The sequence below is a fragment of the Lupinus angustifolius genome, chromosome LG13 (genome assembly GCF_001865875.1).
Source record: "Lupinus angustifolius cultivar Tanjil chromosome LG13, LupAngTanjil_v1.0, whole genome shotgun sequence".
Taxonomy (NCBI): Eukaryota; Viridiplantae; Streptophyta; class Magnoliopsida; order Fabales; family Fabaceae; genus Lupinus; species Lupinus angustifolius.
In genome coordinates this window covers 823238-841262 of record NC_032021.1, presented here as the reverse complement: position 1 = coordinate 841262, position 18025 = coordinate 823238, and the positions used below count along the sequence as shown (strand labels likewise).

Sequence of the window (18025 nt, the reverse complement as noted above, 5' to 3'; positions counted from 1 at the left end):
GTATGGGTATAATAATTGATGATGCATTTATCATTTATAGTGTATAAAATAATCGGTATATGCATTTTTTCTTTATTAGTAGTAATAAATTATAGAGCATAATATTTATACATGACCAATGTAAAGATTTTATGAGCACTTGATTATATATATTCATTTGTATTATTACTTATATTTAAAAACCAAAATGATAAGAATGATATGTGATGGAATTAAATGTTGTGAAACCCAAGTCGGATGTCAAACCGGAAGAGGTCTTGTGTTAGGTTTAACCGGTTTAAACAGTTAAACCGTTTAATCTCACCGGGTGATTTCAGACATAATTAATTATTTTCATCTATAAATATATAATTATATATTCTAAAATTTTATATAATTAACAATCATTATATTTACATTGAAGTAATATTTCTTTTCTTTTTGGACTGTAGTACAACAAAAGATTAGATTAATATTTCATTTTTTTAATTTTTAAGTGAGTCTACTTCCGAAATAATCCAGTTTAACCGAGTTTAATACAGTTAGACCAAAATTTCTCTGGTTCAAAGCGGTTCAACCCTCATTAAATTAAGACAGTAAACTAGAGCCGTTTTCAAGTTCGGTCGCTGGTCACTGGTCGAACCGTCCAATACGATCACATTCTCACACCACTTCACTTAATATTCAACAAACTGACTCAATTAATTTGCGGCAAGGAATAAGATGGAAAACATATATAATAATGTTCAAATAAACACTAACTAGTGCTTAAAGCTCTGATTATCTAGTTTCTTTTGTTTCGTCCATGCATGACGATTCCATAGTGTATGTAGTAGTTCTATATCTTACTTAGAGGTAGAACTTTCAAGCTTATAACCCTTAACCCATATAGCATAACCTTCTTCACCAATATCTGCATATCCTCTTCTGACATCCTTAGTAGTGTATGTATCTACTCATTTTTTAATACATGCTCTATTATTGTATACGCTGCCATGCATTGTTAGAAAGACTCGAAATATCACTAATTATATACTGTATATGAATATCAATTACATGGAAGCATATGCAAGATACTTAAAATTAAACCTTAGGATTTCACCAATATTAATGGAAAAGCAACCATCTATTAAATATATAATAAATATATATTTCTGAATATGTCTTTACCTAACAAACTGCATACATGGTTTGGATAGGTAGCAGAACTACAAATCCATAAGACATTGTCTGAAAATCCCAAATACACTTGATTTCTACCAATTCATACAAACAAATACCAAAACTGGAGCAAAAAACTGAAATTAAAAGCACATAATAAAATAGTAAACTTCAGATTCCAGACACTCTAATCCTCATCAGCAAAAGTGGTCTTCTTCCCTGAAGAAAATCATATCATCAAATGAGAAATTGGGCCAAACAAATAAATACTAAGAAAACATTCTAATCATGATTATATAGTGGTAGACATTATCCTATTATTATACCTTCTGGGGCAAAGCTTGGTCTGCTTGGTCCTCCACGACCACGCCCACCACCAAATCGGCCACCACCACCAAATCGACCACCACCACCGCTGCCGAATCGTCCACCACTGCCTCTTCCATCAAATCGACCACCTCTTCCACCACCAAAGCGGCCACCACCACTCCTACCTGCACCTCTACCACCAGAGCTTTGACTGTCTCTAGGTTTGGCTTCATCAACTGATAATGTATAACCTCCGAGTTCAGATTCATGGAGTTCTAGAGCTTTGCTAAAGCCTTCACCATCTTTGAAGTCCAAGTAAGCAAACCTATAATATTACAAAGGTCAGATTGATGTAATAAAAAATACTGAAACATTCCAACAACATACCAAATGAGATGAAGGTAAGAAGGAACACAGGTAATTGGCACAATGAAAGAATGGAATAAACAGAAAAGAGAAATACCCCTTAATTTCACCAGAATCATAATCTTTTGGCACAGATATCCTTGTAACCTGCCCGCATGTACCAAAATGCTCCTCCAGGCTAGACCTTAACTGAAAAGAACAAAAAGCTGATCCTTTACTTACCGCTAACAAAAATTAAGCAAGCAAATTTTCTTTCCGAGACAACTAGAAATATAATACACAATTTTTTTTTTGAAAAATAGAAATATCATAGAATTACCTCATCTTCTCCAAGGGATCTATCAAAACCCCTCACAAATAATGTCTGAGACTGGCCTCTTCCACCAGTCTGGGATGAGTTGTTCCAGTTACTACAATCAAGAAAAAATAAGTAGAGGAGACACCGGAAAAAGATAAAAACAATAATATACAATCATTACCCGCTGTTAGGCCCACTGTTGGGAGTATATGCACCCCTTTCACGAGCTAAATCAAGCCGGACAGGACGGTTCAACAGTTCTTGGTCACGCAACTCAAGCGCCTATTACCACAAGATGCAAATGAATTTGCAGCTCAAATATAGTTGTAATATACTCACATCAATGAAGCGTATCTTTGAACAAAACAAGGGCTGAATAATGAAACTGAGCTATATTTATATTTGTAACAAATAGCATATAATATAATCAATAATGCTAGAGAGAAAAGGGACAAGAACTAAGCCAACAACATTACAATCAATGTTAAGTGTTAAGAAGATTAACTTTATGATGAATAACCTAAATTACAATCAAAATAGAAGTAACAAATAAGGTCAAGTAAAAACAAAGTCAAAAAACCAAATTGACAAAATTTCATTGCAATACAAAGGCACAGATTTATCGCCATGTCACTTCCGAATGTAAATAGCAAACATGTAATGAATGCTAATTTTGACAAAATAATGAAGTAAATTTAGAATCCCCTTAACAGGTTTTTATGGATTAGACCAGGAACGGGAAAAAACTTACCTTTTGGGCTGCCTCTGATGTTGCAAATTCAACATGTCCAAAGCCCTTAAATCTCCCATCATCATCTATTGCAAGGCGAACATCGACAACTTCTCCACAATCTTGGAAGAAATTTTCCCTGAACAATATTTAAATTATAAAAAAAATATTCAAAAATAGCTGAAGAGTTTTGCATGAGAGATACTACATACACATCAGACCGCTGCACACTATATGACAGGTTGCCTACATATAGTGTCTTTGATCCACCATATTCTCCTTTCGGTGTTACCGGGGTATTAGGCTGGAAAGGTTTCAAACAATAAACTCATGTCAAGAATTTTGGACATTAACAATCTAGAAAAGGAAACAAGAAAGGGGAGTAAAATACAGTTTTCTTTCCAGATGAGGCATCAACCATCTCCACATCCTTAACCTGTTTCACAGCAATGAATTACATTTTTCCAGGCAAACACGAGATATATAATATACTTGCAAGAAACCATACACAAATACAAACTAATGCTTACACTTTTCTGGGGAGTTTTGGAATTGTTCTTGTCATCTTCATCCTCTGAATCATCTGAACTCTCTGAACTATCATCAGAGCTTTCTTTTGAGTCTTTTACAGGCTGCAGTGAAAAGGTATGAAATTAACATACTGCAGATAAAGAATGAATTGGAAAGAATCCACAACAGATGAGGTTTTTTAATAAAATGTTGCACTTCAATGACTTCAGGGAGACGGACATCAAAACTATCACCAGAACAAAGCTTGATAATTTTCAAATTAGATTTTAGAAGTATTTGGCCATTAAATAGAAACCAAGACTGTACGATTTTCTTTCGAGGCTTCTCATCACTTTCATCAGAGCTACTATCATCCTCATCAACATCCATCTTCTCATGTTATTAAGACAAAAACATCTTTGAACACCATACAACATATGATAAAACAGTAAATCGTATTAAATATTAATGCATGGATTGTATCCATTTTAATATAGTAAACTGTAAATCATCTTTGAACACCATACAACATGATAAAACATTAAATCGAATTAAATATTAATGCATAGATTGTATCCATTCTAATATAGTAAACTGTTAACCCGGGTGTCTATCAAAAAGTAAGATGCAATAGGAAAACAACAATCATAATGTCAGGAAGAAGACTAGCATAAGATAAACAAAAATAACACTGCCACAATTATAAATGCTATAAACTACCTCATCGTCTGATGAGCTATCACTGGACTCAGTTTTCACCACCTTCACAACAGGTGTGGGTTTCTTGTTACCATTAGAAGCTTTAGCATTCTTCTGCACCAAAATTATGAACCCAAATTGAAAATAATACAACAACAACCAAACCTTTGTCTACTAGGTGGGGTAGGATCCAAATTGAGATCCTTAATCAATTATAAAGGAAAGCAGCCTTATACAAAGAAAGAATACACCAGCTACATCAATAATTCAACTACATCAGACACACCTTTTTTTCATCAGCATCACTATCAGAGGAATCCTGTAGATGGTCAGATTGAAAGCACGTCATTTTGAGTACAAAATGACAAAAAAAAATTAATTATACAACGGAGAACTCAAGGAAGCAATAGAGAACTAATTAACCTCTTCATCATCTGAATCACTCTCATCAGAACTACTTTTTGACTTCTTTGTGGGCTGCTTAGAAACAGGCACCGACTTGCCAGCATTTTTCTATACCAACACAACGGAATTTAAATTTTTTGTGAATCAATAGAGGCTAAGGTAAAACAACCTTTTTGGTGAGAAAAAGGTGAAGATAATTATAAACGTAGGTGTGCTCATAAAGTTCACAAAAAATGAGTTACATCATCTTCATCAGAGCTGCTATCATCTGAATCTGAGCTGTCAACTTCTTTCTTCAGAGCAGCAGCCTTGGACACAGCAGTTACAGTAGGCTTGGCATCCTATATACATCCAAGTATATGCTTAAAACATGTTATATTGAAAAAACGTTCATAAACAACAAAAAGATTAACCTCCAGACATCTACACCAAACCCAAAACATGCAATCAGAGCTTTCACTAGATTTATCAAACAAGATACAATGACAAAATGTTACCCAGTAGATTCACAATTGGCTAAACTGTGTAAACAAAAAAGAGGCTTACATCATCTTCATCTGAACTACTGTCAGAGGATGAGTCTGATTCAGCCTTCTTAGCAGGCAATTTCTTATCAGCAGCGGCAGGCAATTTCTTAGCAGCAGCGGCAGGCAATTTCTTGGAAGGTTTAGTTGCCTGAGTTTATAAAAAATCAAACCCTTAAATATTATCAATATAAATTCAAAAGAATCAACTTTTAAATACATAAATAGGCGGGTATATATACATTGTCCTCATCAGAACTGTCGTCGGAGTCAGACTCAGATGACTCAGAGCTCTCACTAGGCTGCACATTCTTCTTTGCGGGAGCAGAGCCCTTCTTAACAGCAGCCACCTTGGATTTTGGAGCCTAAAAAGGAAGAACAAATCATATAAGGCATTCCAAAATAAACAGGAACTGTTCATCATTATCTACATCCCCTTTTGTAAAAATGTTTCTTTACTCACTTCATCCTCATCAGATGATTCATCAGAAGAGCTAGAAGGGGGTGCTGGCTTGCTTTTCTTTGCTGCAGGTTTCTGAGACCAACAAAATAGTGGAAACCATGAACAAATGTACAATCTCATAACTATAAAAGTTTTTTATGCATTGAATTAACATAATATATATATATACACACACAAATACCTCATCTTCTGACTCTGAAGAGGAATCATCAGAACTACTTTCCTTCTTCTGCACCTTTGGTTTCTCAGCAGCTGGTTGCTTTTTTGAAGGAACAACAACCTTTGCAGCAGGTTTCTGACCACAGAAAAAAAGAGTAACACGTGATGTCAGCCATAAATGATAAGAAAAAAGACAATGATTTCACTGACATAATATTTTAATCATTGATTAAACAAATTAAAATAAAAACCAATACCTCATCTTCAGATTCTGATGATGAATCATCTGAACTACTTTCCTTCTTAACCTTTTGCAGCTTTGCTTCCTTCTTTTGCTTCTGGGCAACCACCTCTACCTTCTGCTTCTTAGCACTCACCTGCTTCTCAATTTCATCTTCTGGCTGCCTCTTGCCTACAACAAAATCAAATAAACAATAAATAAATTAGCAAAAATATAACTTTAACAACAACAACAAAAAGGCATCATAAAAAACAAAACTTTATACTCTTTTTGGCAGACTTGGAAGGTGGAACTGCTGCAGCTGGAGCAGCATCAGCCTAAAAAACAAGGAAAAGAAAAACAATGTAATTATCGTATATAGGATAAAGAAAAATGAACATAAGGGGTTGAAAGGGATGAGAGAAAAGGAACAAACTTTGGAAGCGGATTTCTTGCTGGACTTGGCCATCGAATAGAGAGGAATGAATCAACGAAAGAAAGGGGTTTAGGGTTTTGAGAAGCTAGGAAGAGAATGAGGCTACGGCTGATAACAATGATTTTATATGCGACAATTGATGTTCGGTTTTAGGGGTTTAGGGTTCTGGGCTTTACGTGTGCCAATGCTGTTGTGCCTTCTCACTAGTCAAAAACTCAAAATCAGGCCGTTGAAAACAAAACCCTAATTTAGATTTTAATAATCAAATTATATCTATATATTTTTGTTTAAATATTTATATAATATGAATCATTCATTTGTATTTGTATTATCACTTATTCCATACTAAAATTAATATAAATAATGAATAATATATTGACAATGTAAATAATATATTGACAATGTAAATTACTATTATATTCTGGTACATATTTTTTTATTAGTTAAAATTTCATTTTAATCTTTGTACATGAATATTATAAGTTGGTTGGGGTAATTCATTTTTAATCTTATTTTATGATTTTAAATATTCTATATTTCCACCTTACAAATTATTTTCAAATAAAAAAAGAGTATATTAATATGTATTTTATATATCATTTTCAAACTAACCTATAAACATTAACAATATGTTGGTCCAATAGTATAAGGTTCAACTAGATCTTCAAAATGACCAAAAGATTAAGGGTCTCATTTTTTTAGAACGATACTTATTGGGAGTAGGGCCAGAAATGAGTCGAGCCGAGTCAAACTAGAGCCAGCTCGGTTCAACTCGATAAGGATTTGTTCGGCTCGAAACTCGACTCGAGTTTAATACAAGTTACTTTGTTAGCGAGTTCGGCTCAGTTAAAGTTTGTGAATTATTCGGCTCAGTTCGAATTAGTTCATTTAGACAAATTAAATAGGTAATTAATTTTTACAAATTGTGCAAAAGATTTTATATATAAATATAACATTGTTTATATATATATAATAATAATATATATAAAAAATAATGCATGGATCATAATAATCATACAAATTAGTTTATATGTGTATATATCAAGCTAGCTCATGAACCTAACGAGCTGAACCATATCCAACTCAAGTTCGGCTCATATATTTAACGAGCTCAATTTTCAGCTCAAGTTTGACTCATTTGGTTCATGAACCAAGTTTATCGAGCTAAATAACGAATCGAATTTCAAACGAATATCGAGTTGGTTCGGTTCATTGCTAGTCCTAATTGGGAGGGGCACTCAACAACCCAAAAGAGATTATTTCGGGTACCCTTGATAGTACAAAAAAACTAACCTAAAAATATCTCTAATCTAACATTATTAAACTCGAACTAGTTATCAACTTGGTCAAATTACTAGGTCAATGAATCATATGTCGGAACAATCAGTCAGTAGTTAAACCGATTAACTTGATTCTCATTAATAAATGGATAATAATATTAATAGCTATAACACTCATCATTTGAACATGAAGTATCAAATCCAAGGGTTTTCTATGTTAATAAATGTTTAGCATTGTAGTTGAGGCATCTCTAATTTGGATTTGGTTTGAATTTCTACACAAACATCTTACTGTCCATATGCTTTATTATCAGCTAGCTCTATTTCAACTGTATCCTTGATTGCCCCCAAAGTAATACCAAATGTTTCAATGTGATGTGTTCTTTCATATCAACATTGTGTATTTAACATGAGCCATATCCTATTTCATTTGTGCATCTATAATGATTTTCTTTTTATTCAGATGTGGAATACTCTTATCCATTCATTCAATTCTATGTAGTCACTATTTCATTGATCAAGGAATTGTAACATGTTAATTTGTTTCACTCTATAAATTCATTCAATACTCTTATCCATGAATAAAAGAAGTTGCAAAAATAAAAATTCCAAGAAACTTAATCATAAGAAAATTAATTCACCTGAATAGGTTGCCTAAGTAGTATGAGGATGACACATATTTGGGAAATCAATTTTATGAACCATGAAATGGAAAACTCAAGAGTTCCAACACTGATAAGAAAACAATATAAATATAAAATCAAACAATTAATCATATAAAAAATGTATTGATTCAAAACCAAATATATATTACATCAATAGTTCAAATTCCATATACTCCAAAGAGTTTTAACTAGAGATGATTAAAGTGCAAAGACAGAAGAAATGGCAAATTGTAAGTATCCATGAGATGAAATCCTTAAAGACTTAGATAACCTTCTACATCTCATGAGTGCCACTTCTCAAATGCTTTAGGCCCAGACACTGAACTTATTTCACTATTCAACCTGTGTAAAAATAACATAAGAATAGCTAGTAAACAATGAGAAATATCAACATGTAGTAGAGGGGAACTTACTTAGAATAAAAGGGTAGGAGGGGAACTTGGACAATTGAATAAAAGGGTAGGAGGGGAACTTACTTAGAAGTGCAGAAGCATAGCATTTCATTCCCTTATTGTTTGGTAAAGTCAAAAATGTAGTACTGAACTTTAATAACATCATCATCATCATCTTGTGACCTTTGTCTACTGCTCTCACCTATGTCCAAGGATCCTCTGGGGGAAATTCCATGCTCATGGTATTGTAGTACATAGCTTGGACCAGCAACATTAGCAACATGATCTTGTGAAGGCCTAATCATATTATCTTGGACCAAGTGATCATAAATTTCCCCATCCACTATAATTACCTCATCATCACCATCATCATCTTCACGGTATTGTGGTACATAGCTTGGGCCACAAGTCATGTTAGCTTGGACCATCTCATCATATAGTCTCTTTCTCATCATAATTCCACCCTCATATAATTGCCTTTCCATTATAGTTGTCTCATCATCATCATGGTACTGTGGTACATGATAGCTTACAGCAGCTGCTTCCTTTCTCTGTCTCCTTTCCTCGCCCTCTAATGTTGTTTTTGCAACCCATTCTAACATAGACCTTCCCTCCTCCTCATCCTCCTCTCCAGGGCTTAACCCTCCGCTTTTCCCTTCTCTTAGCTTTATAGCCCACTTTGACATTTTGGCTATGTTTGCCAGCAATGATTGGTCGTATTCATTGAGCCCTCGTTCTTCATCGGCCCTTAGCTCCCTCATAAAACCCTCAAACCCTAGTGGCACATTTATACTCTCTATCATATTCCTTACTTTATCCTCTTCACTTATCTCAGGTACTTGACTCTGACGAACAATGGGATGATAATCTTGACTTGTAGTAAATTTGATATCATCCATGTTTGTCTCTCCCACATACGCATAAACTCCCCACCAAATTAAGGTCATGCTTGTTTCACACAGAACTTGCACTGTCTTCCAATCATGACCCAGACGTGTATTAAGATCATTCCACTCTTCATCGCTGAACATAACTCGTAGGTCGCACAACAACACATGGTTATCCTCAACATAGAATGTCTGGTTCTGTTTGCGACTTACGAGTTCGTCTTCAATGAACAATTGCAGACGGACAGTTTCCCAGTGAGGTGAGGTTCTATTGCCATTCAATCGCTTGAACGCAAAGGCAACACCAACAACAGGAAACTTGGCACGAGCCTTGAAAATTGGAACTCCTCCTACCTGTTCCTGGTTGAACCATTCTGGAATCTCCCTACCTATGGGCATTACAATTTCTAATCTATTAATCTTTTTACGCACCTGCAACATCCATAAAGAATAATTAACTAGACTACTCGATCATATCTTTACTATGTCATGTAAATATAAGGAAGGGAAAAGTACTAAACCTGAGACCATAACATGTCCAATGTCTCAGCATTTAAGGAATAACAATCTCTTGCATTTACTTTCTGAACACTTGATGGGAGCTCTGGAATCTCCTCAAGCCTCCTGCACTGACTCACATCAAGACACTTCAAGGAAATAGAATCTTGAATGCAAGCCGGGAAGTATGCAAAACAGTTCGACGACATATTTAAGTCTTCCAATTTTGGAAAACTGTGAATAATCATAGGAAGATCTTCACCTGATACATGAGCCCCGTTGAAATGTAATGTCCTTACTGAATTGCTTACTTCATGCCTTCTAAACGACTTTGGAAGTCGAGGACATCCTCCAACTTTTAATGTGACAAGATTTGGCAACATAAATAAGGTACTTGGTAAACATCTTAGTCTACTGCAGCTTGTCATTTCTAAATACTCAAGCCCAGTAAGTTTACCAATGGAATCTGGAAGCTCCTCAATACTAGTATCCATCAAATAAATCTTTAATGGCTTCTTATCCATCGTTCCCGCTATTTCTGGGAAGTGTTCAAGACTTCTGCATAAGTTAAAGGAAATGTACTCAAGAGATGGCAAATACATTTCTGGCACAAAACTTTGTAGCTGAAAGCATCCTGAAGCACTAAAATAAACAAGGTTGGGGAGAAATCCAACAGATTCATCAACAATAACTAGATTCTTGCATCCATCCAGTTTCAATTCTCTTAAGCTCTTGGCCCCAGATACATTAGGAATTTCAGTAATAGAATTACAATTAGAGACATCCATGTAAGTCAAATGCTCACATGCCTACAAAACATAGATCAATTCATTTATTAATCTTTGTACATTGTCAGTATATTATTCATTATTTATATTATTTTTACTATGAAATAAGCGATAAACCCTAAACCCTAACCTTGAACCCTAAACCCTGAACTCTAACCCTAACCCTGGACCCTAACCCTGGACCATAAACCATAAACCCTAACCATAAACCCTGACCCTAACAAGAAACCCTAAACCATGGCTGTGGCCCTGGCCCTGGCCCTAACCCTAATCCTAAATTGTAGCCCTAGCCTTAACCCTAAGCCTAAGCCTTGACCCTAACCCTAACCATAAACTCTGACCCTGGCCCTAACCTTATGCCTAACCCTGGCCCTGAACCTAAACTTAACCCTAATTGTAAACCTTAGCCCTGACCCTGAACCCTATCCCTAAATTGTATCCCTAAACCCTAGCCCAAAACCCTAAATCATGGCCCTAAACATTAACCCTAATCTTGGTCCTAGACCCAGACCATAAACTCTAAACCCTGACCCTTGAACCTTAAAACCTAACCTTAACCATAACCCTAATCCTGGCCCTGGCCCTAAACCCTAACCCTAAACCCTAGCATTGGCACTGACCATAACCCTAAACCTTAACCCCTGACCATAAACCGTAACCCTAACCCTAAGCCCTAGCCTTGGACCTTGACCCTAACCCAGCACCAACCCGAAACCTCAACCCTAACCCTAAACCTTAAACACTAGACCCTGAACCCAAACCCAAACCCTTAAGCCGGACCCCTAGCCCTAAACCTTAAACCACAGCCCCAAACCCTAATCGTGACCCTAAACCTTGGACCTTGATCGTAAACTTGACCCTAACCCTAAACCCTGAACCCTGAACCATTAACCTTCAACCTCAGCCTTGAGCCCTGACCCTAACCCTAAACCTTAAACGCTAAACCTTAAACCCTAATCCCTGGCCTTAAACCCTAAACCCTAACCTTGGCCATAAACCCTGAATCCTAACCTTGGCCCTAACCCTAAACTCTAAACCCTAAACCCTAAACTTTGAGCCCTAAACAAGACCCTAGACCATGAGCCCTAAACCATAAACCCCAAACCATAGACCATAAGCCCTAAATCAAACCCTGAACCCTAAACCCTAGCTTGTTAAATAAACAAACTAAAATTGAGTTTAATACATTTTAACTCATTAGATTGATTTGATTATGTATGTATATAAATATTTAGATATGTACATAGGCATATATAGAATAAAGTATCTCCTCCTGTAAGGAGATAACTTATCTCTTTAAATTTACTTATTGTTTGAATGTGTTTTATTTCCATTCACGCTATAAGTTTTCATTTTAAAATAGGGAGGGGATCCACATACTCTTACTTCAAGAGTAAGTGAAAAAACTCACTTCATATCTTAGTCATTCATTCAAAGAAGATCTAATGATTTAAATCTACTCACTATTTCAATTCATTGGATTTTCTTATAATAGATGGTTAAGATATGAAGTATGATTTTTTCACTTAGTCTTGGAATAAGTTGGTCCATCCCCTTTAAAATATATTATAAAAATAAAAAATAACACATATGTCAAACAATGATTGGATATATAATATATGTATATATGAGTTGAGAATATTTAATTTAACATACTAAATAAATAATCGTCATTCGAATTGATGAACTAAACCAATTCGAGCTGACGAGTCGAGCCGAACAATTCACGAACTTCAATCGTCCGATATAAAAATATAACTCCAGTTTTGAAACAAAGAAATCCCTTTTGAAACTAAATTTTCCTCATTCATAGTCCTAAAAATATGTATAAAATGTATAAAATTGCAAAATACGAGAATGAAACTGAATAAGATTAAATTATCCACGAAGATATAAGTATGGAGAGCATCATCATGGTGACATTCCCTGATTCTTCATTAAACTTGAGAGTGCGCAATTCCTCCACATATAAAATAGTTTCTCCAACCATAGTTTTGTTTTGTTTGGGAAGAAAATGAGAAAAAAGAAAATAGAAGGAAGTAAAAATAGTAAAGGGATAGGATAATTGTTGAGGTGTTGATATGAAAGAAATGAACTGTATCCGAAAAATAATGTATTTGTGAAGCAACAAAATAAAGTAAACTTATGTAGCATAATTTTATATTTTTACGGGCATTTTAGTCTTTTATTTTATAATTTAAAAAAATTTCCAAACTTGTTTAAAACAATTTTGTGTTATTCTAGTATTAGTTTTCATTCCTTCAGTTTTAATTAAGGGTGAGTCCGAGTTGAGACGGGTTAATACTTGTCTTTACTTGACCCTAGATCGATCAAACTTACCTTATTCGGACCTGATCATGACTAGACAATATCATAATAGAAGAAATGGAATAAATTTTTACTGAGTATAAAATTATATTTATTCCTCTTTTAATAATATGATTTAATATACATAGTTGATTAAAAATTCATATAATTCAATTATTGCTAAATTTTATTTAGGCGATTACGATTACAGGCTCCTACTCACCCTTAGTTTTAATAGTGAAACCAAAGTTCAACTTGAAATATATATTATGGTTTAAATTTTTAATAATGATGAAGGTTCATGTCAACTTGAAATAACAATTGTAAAGGCAAATTCCATTACGTTAAGACATATATAACATAAATCATTTAGATTTTAAAGAATAAAATATCTCCTCATATAAGAAGATAATTTATCTCATTCCACCTATAAAATCTTGACATATGTCATATTAATCATTTTCTTTAAAAAATATTTTTAAAATTAAACAAAATAACACATATGTCATATTTGTACCGATAGAATAAGATAATTGTCTATTGATAAGAAGAGATACTTTATTCTTTACAATTTAAACCTTCAACAAATAGGACGAAGGTTTGCTATCCGCAAACATGTCCTAAACCAATTATAATAAAACAAAAATAAACAAAATAATAAATGTTTGATTTTTTTAACTAACATAACATATTACGATTAATTTATGACCGACTCTGGAACAAGTTCGGGGACAATAGATAATGAACAACTACTAGTGTTTTATGGACATCACTAGATATGTTATATTAACAAAGGAAGGTTATGTTGGGCTGTGAAGCATAAGTTGGGCTTGGTAGAAAAAGAAGAGAAATAATTTGTAGGTTATAAAACAAATTTGAAGAGGAAATAGAAAAGAATCGTCGTTGTTGTGTTAAGTTATAAGTTGTAGCCGCCACCATCTTTGAAGAAGGAATTGGAACAGAAGCAAGGAAGCAACAATGGTAAGTAGAATGAATGAATAGTTTATGGAGCTTTGTTTCTTCTTTATTGTTTTTGTGTTTGAATTGAATATTTGATTTGGGTTGAAATGAAACAGAGGAAGAAGAAGGGTGGAGTGTATATAAAGAAGCAGAAGCACCAACCATTACAACAAGCTTCTGTTGATCCTATAACTGGTAGAAAGATTCCAAAAAGTTTAGTTTTTTCAAGAGGAAAATTGCCTTCTTCACTCAAACAACTTCAGATGGATCTCAGAAAGTCAATGTTGCCTCATACTGCTCTCAACCTAAAGGTTTTTCCTTTCTTCTTTTTTCTATTTGGGTTTCTATTTCATTCATCATAAACTCTTCAAAAATAGTTATCTTCAAAAATGCGGTTATGGAACAGTAGTTGCAGATTAGAGGCTTTAAATTGCTAGGTTTAATTACCATATGAAAATAGCTTATAAGCTATTTTCATTAATTTGTTTGAATAAGTGGTTCTCTATTAGCCCAAATAAGCTCTTTATAATCTCTTCCAAATGCCTCCTTACTTAACATTAAAAAGTGATACAATGTCTTAGTTCTGAAATAGTTTGATATTTAGTTATATGTGTGCTTGCAACAAGTCAAACACATAGGTTACCTAGATTAATTTTTTTATTCAATGTGTTTGGTGAATGCAGTGTTCCCTTTTAATTTGTAGTTTTTAAAGACTAACTTCAAGGGTTTTAGCTTCGGATTTACCTATTTGTTAATCGCGGAAGATGAATGGACAGGAAATGATTGTCATACCATGAACAATTTAAGTTTAGCATAGCAATGTACTCTCTATTGTAATTGTAGAATTCATTCTTCAAAGCTTAAATTTTACACACCTTTGTGTTTATCATTTTGTCAATCTAATTGTTGATTGACGATAAAATAGATTTTAATTAAAAAAAAAGATTTTAGTTGGGATTTACACTCATCACACTCGGTATATTTGTACATAACTAGTTTGACTTTTTATCTACTTGAGTGTTGACTTTAGTATTATCTGTCCTTGTTTGCAGGAAAAGAAACGGAATAATCTGAAGGATTTTCTGAATGTTGCTGGACCTATGGGTGTCACACATTTCCTCATATTATCAAAAACTCCAGCTTCACCTTACTTGAGGGTTGCAACAACCCCACAAGGACCAACTCTTACGTTCAAGATAAATGAGTATTCTTTGGCAGCTGACATTGCTCGTTCTCAATCACATCCTCGATGCCCTAAAGATCTTTTTAAAAATTCTGCTTTGGTAAATCATTTCTTTCATACTCACATTCAATCATGGCAGTATAACTTCTTAAAATTTAGAGAGTATGTTAATGTTGCAACAGGTTGGAATTTTGGCACTAAAATATGTAGTTGTATATGGAATCTTATACAGTAACTATTGATAGTTAACTTATATGCTTTCATAATTCCTCAATGATTGGTGTCTCCATGTTTTCTTGCCAGATTGTGCTTTCCGGATTTGTCAGTGGAGAGCTACCTCTACGGCTCACAACTAACATGTTTCAGAATATATTCCCAACAATTGATGTCAAAACTGTATGTTTTACAGACACACTCACAATTCGATGACATACTTGACATCCAATTATTTTATCTTTAATGTCAAAACATATTGTTTCAGGTTAAACTCTCCTCTTGCCAAAGGATCGTGTTGCTTAACTACAATAAAGACACAAAGCTAATTGATTTTCGGCATTATTCCATAAGGTTACAACCTGTAGGTGCTTCACGTAGAATAATAAAACTTGTGCAGAACCGTCAGGTGCCTGATCTAAAAAATCTGCAGGACGTGAGTGATTTTGTCACGAAGTAAGACACTTTCTTATTTACATTCGTCAGAATATATGAAAATATCTCAATGCCATTGTTGTAATATTTTAGAGCATTCTAGATCGTTTCTTTAAGATTTATTCCTATTTATATTCCCGGACTATTTTCCTCATTTGTTACCTAAAACCCTCTAATTCAACAAAATATGTGTATGATGTGCTGTTCTAGTTCTGAAAATGGTACTCATCTCCTTTTGCCCTGTTCAGTTGCAAATTTTCTTTGGAATAATCATTTGGCATCTTTAAGGAGAACTTGGTTTTGCCCGTTTGCATTAGTTTATTCAATGATAAGTTGCTCTAGAAAGGAAGAAACATTTGCTTACGATCTTTGAATTTTTTGATCAACCCTCTCTTCCTCCAGGTGCTAAATGCTGCACTTAACATAATCTATTTCTTTTGAATTTTATTTCCATTTTCTGTTCTCAACTACTTAGTAGAGAACTTAACATTAACCTCCAATGAAGTTGTCCATTTAAATTTGCCAAATGGTTTTTAAAGGTTTTTGTTTTAGTGAAAAATTTCTCAAATGGGACTCAATATTTTGCCTGTGCTTGGGGAAGCCTGTTAAGATAAGATAGAACTAAATAGTTAGGAAATTAACTAAAATTTGTGTTATCTTTATAAACAGTTAATATTTTATCGTTTACTTATCTTTACTTTTCCACTTGTAATTTGTAAGGGCTGGCTATGGATCAGAAAGTGAAGGAGATGAAGAAGCAGCAACAGTAACTTTGTCTAGTGATATTGGTAGAGTTAACCGTGCTTCTACGAAAAGTGCTGTGAAGCTTCAAGAGGTTGGTCCCAGGATGACTCTTCAACTAGTCAAGGTTGAGAAGGGACTGTGCTCGGGTGAAGTCCTCTTCAGTGAATATGGTACGCTATCTTACACATTTTCCTCAAGGAAATTTGCTTCTTTTGGTTGTCGAATGAATCTATATGAAATATTAATATCAGAATTGTTGTTTGCTGTTTTATTTCATTAAATGCGTGAATTGAGCATGTCATTTGACCTATACTTGACTCATTTTTATCATTAAATATAATTGTTCGAGAGTGGCTGATGGCTATTAACTATTTCCACATGCATATTAGTGAATTTCTTGTAGAAAAACTTACACATACACTGTTAATGATGCATATTTATTCTTTATTAGACGACATATGTTGTTGATGCTGATAGAGAACAATACCATTGAAGTTTGGATACTTGTTAGCTTTCTGGCATTAGAGATTGTTAGTCCTTTGTGAAGTTCATGTTCATTCATTTTCTCTTCACCCCTATTAATTCATTAGTTCCTCATTGAATGTCTTGTCATTATTAATTCTCCAATTGTCTGTGTTTTTAGTGAATGTAATGCGTGTGCTTTGCACATACCTCTCCGTCTTCATCTCTTTTGAGCTTTTTTTAACTCACATTACAATGGCCCTTCCTCTTCCCTGTTAGGAAAACCTGATGGCAAAGGAAAAAGTGATGATGAGATGCCAGATAATCAGGACGGAGAAGATGATTCAGAAGGTAGCGAAGATGAAGATGGAAGCGAAGTAGATGCAGAAGATGGTGAAGAAGAGCTTGATTAGGAACATAGTGGTAATCAGGTGGTGTAATGTTCTTAAAGTTTTGATGTATTAATTAATTCCATGAGTAGTTGCTCCACAACACTACAAAATTAGAAAGTTGTTGTCACAGGAAAATTTTCATTAAGCATTCCAATGGTTGTGGCATACAATTTATTTGTTACCATCTAGATTTTATAGTTTATATCCTCTCTTTTGCACAACCATTACTTGCTGAACCTTTTTAACCTTAAACTATGCTTTTTCCATCATCAATAATATACAAATCTGAGGTTGTAAATCCAGCAGGTTATAAAATAAGCCACTAGGATATCTTTTTGAGTTGAGTAAAGCCAAAACTACAAGTAGAAGGAGCTTTTTGTCAATATAATTCACCACTTTTCTAATTTTGTTTTCACAGGAATAGCTTGACCATTAGATGTGTGAAACTAGGATTATATTCAATGTAAAATTATGTTACAAAAATGTTCACTGTAAGTTTTACCACCAAAAGAAGCAAAGTACATGTTACTATCAATTTTTGGTTATAGCATATGTACTTT

General features: G+C 34.1%; 3 protein-coding genes across 14 annotated transcripts; 1 reads left to right on the top strand and 2 right to left on the bottom strand.

Moving 5' to 3' along the window:
* On the bottom strand, positions 1107 to 6393 carry LOC109325361 (nucleolin 1-like). 11 transcript variants are annotated; one of them, XM_019557675.1, is made up of 21 exons: positions 6260 to 6393; positions 6110 to 6161; positions 5861 to 6015; positions 5626 to 5739; positions 5445 to 5516; positions 5224 to 5346; positions 5004 to 5132; positions 4700 to 4798; positions 4476 to 4565; positions 4339 to 4371; positions 4071 to 4163; positions 3683 to 3746; positions 3374 to 3477; positions 3235 to 3279; positions 3056 to 3147; positions 2865 to 2982; positions 2295 to 2395; positions 2135 to 2225; positions 1913 to 2004; positions 1467 to 1774; positions 1109 to 1359 (listed from the first exon to the last, which is right to left on the bottom strand). In XM_019557675.1, exons 1-21 carry the CDS (start codon positions 6290 to 6292, stop codon positions 1328 to 1330), a joined length of 2040 nt encoding a protein of 679 aa, XP_019413220.1. In that variant the 5' UTR covers positions 6293 to 6393; the 3' UTR covers positions 1109 to 1327. The 11 variants fall into 11 exon arrangements, with proteins under 11 accessions (XP_019413223.1, XP_019413220.1, XP_019413227.1 ...); XM_019557674.1 differs by having other exon boundaries at positions 1114 to 1359; positions 4071 to 4166; positions 4700 to 4792; positions 5001 to 5132; XM_019557673.1 differs by having other exon boundaries at positions 1114 to 1359; positions 3374 to 3475; positions 3681 to 3749; positions 4074 to 4166.
* On the top strand, positions 2661 to 17683 carry LOC109325365 (peter Pan-like protein). Its single transcript, XM_019557686.1, has 8 exons — positions 2661 to 2667; positions 14046 to 14057; positions 14153 to 14347; positions 15089 to 15319; positions 15523 to 15615; positions 15701 to 15888; positions 16588 to 16781; positions 17353 to 17683. Exons 2-8 carry the CDS (start codon positions 14055 to 14057, stop codon positions 17484 to 17486), a joined length of 1038 nt encoding a protein of 345 aa, XP_019413231.1. The 5' UTR covers positions 2661 to 2667; positions 14046 to 14054; the 3' UTR covers positions 17487 to 17683.
* On the bottom strand, positions 8460 to 10825 carry LOC109325364 (disease resistance-like protein CSA1). Of its 2 annotated transcripts, XM_019557685.1 has the most exons (4): positions 10005 to 10825; positions 9060 to 9915; positions 8681 to 8798; positions 8460 to 8546 (listed from the first exon to the last, which is right to left on the bottom strand). In XM_019557685.1, the coding sequence occupies exons 1-3, from the start codon at positions 10767 to 10769 to the stop codon at positions 8713 to 8715; spliced, it is 1707 nt and encodes a 568-aa protein (XP_019413230.1). In that variant the 5' UTR covers positions 10770 to 10825; the 3' UTR covers positions 8460 to 8546; positions 8681 to 8712. The 2 variants fall into 2 exon arrangements, with proteins under 2 accessions (XP_019413230.1, XP_019413229.1); XM_019557684.1 differs by lacking the exon at positions 8460 to 8546 and having other exon boundaries at positions 8659 to 8798.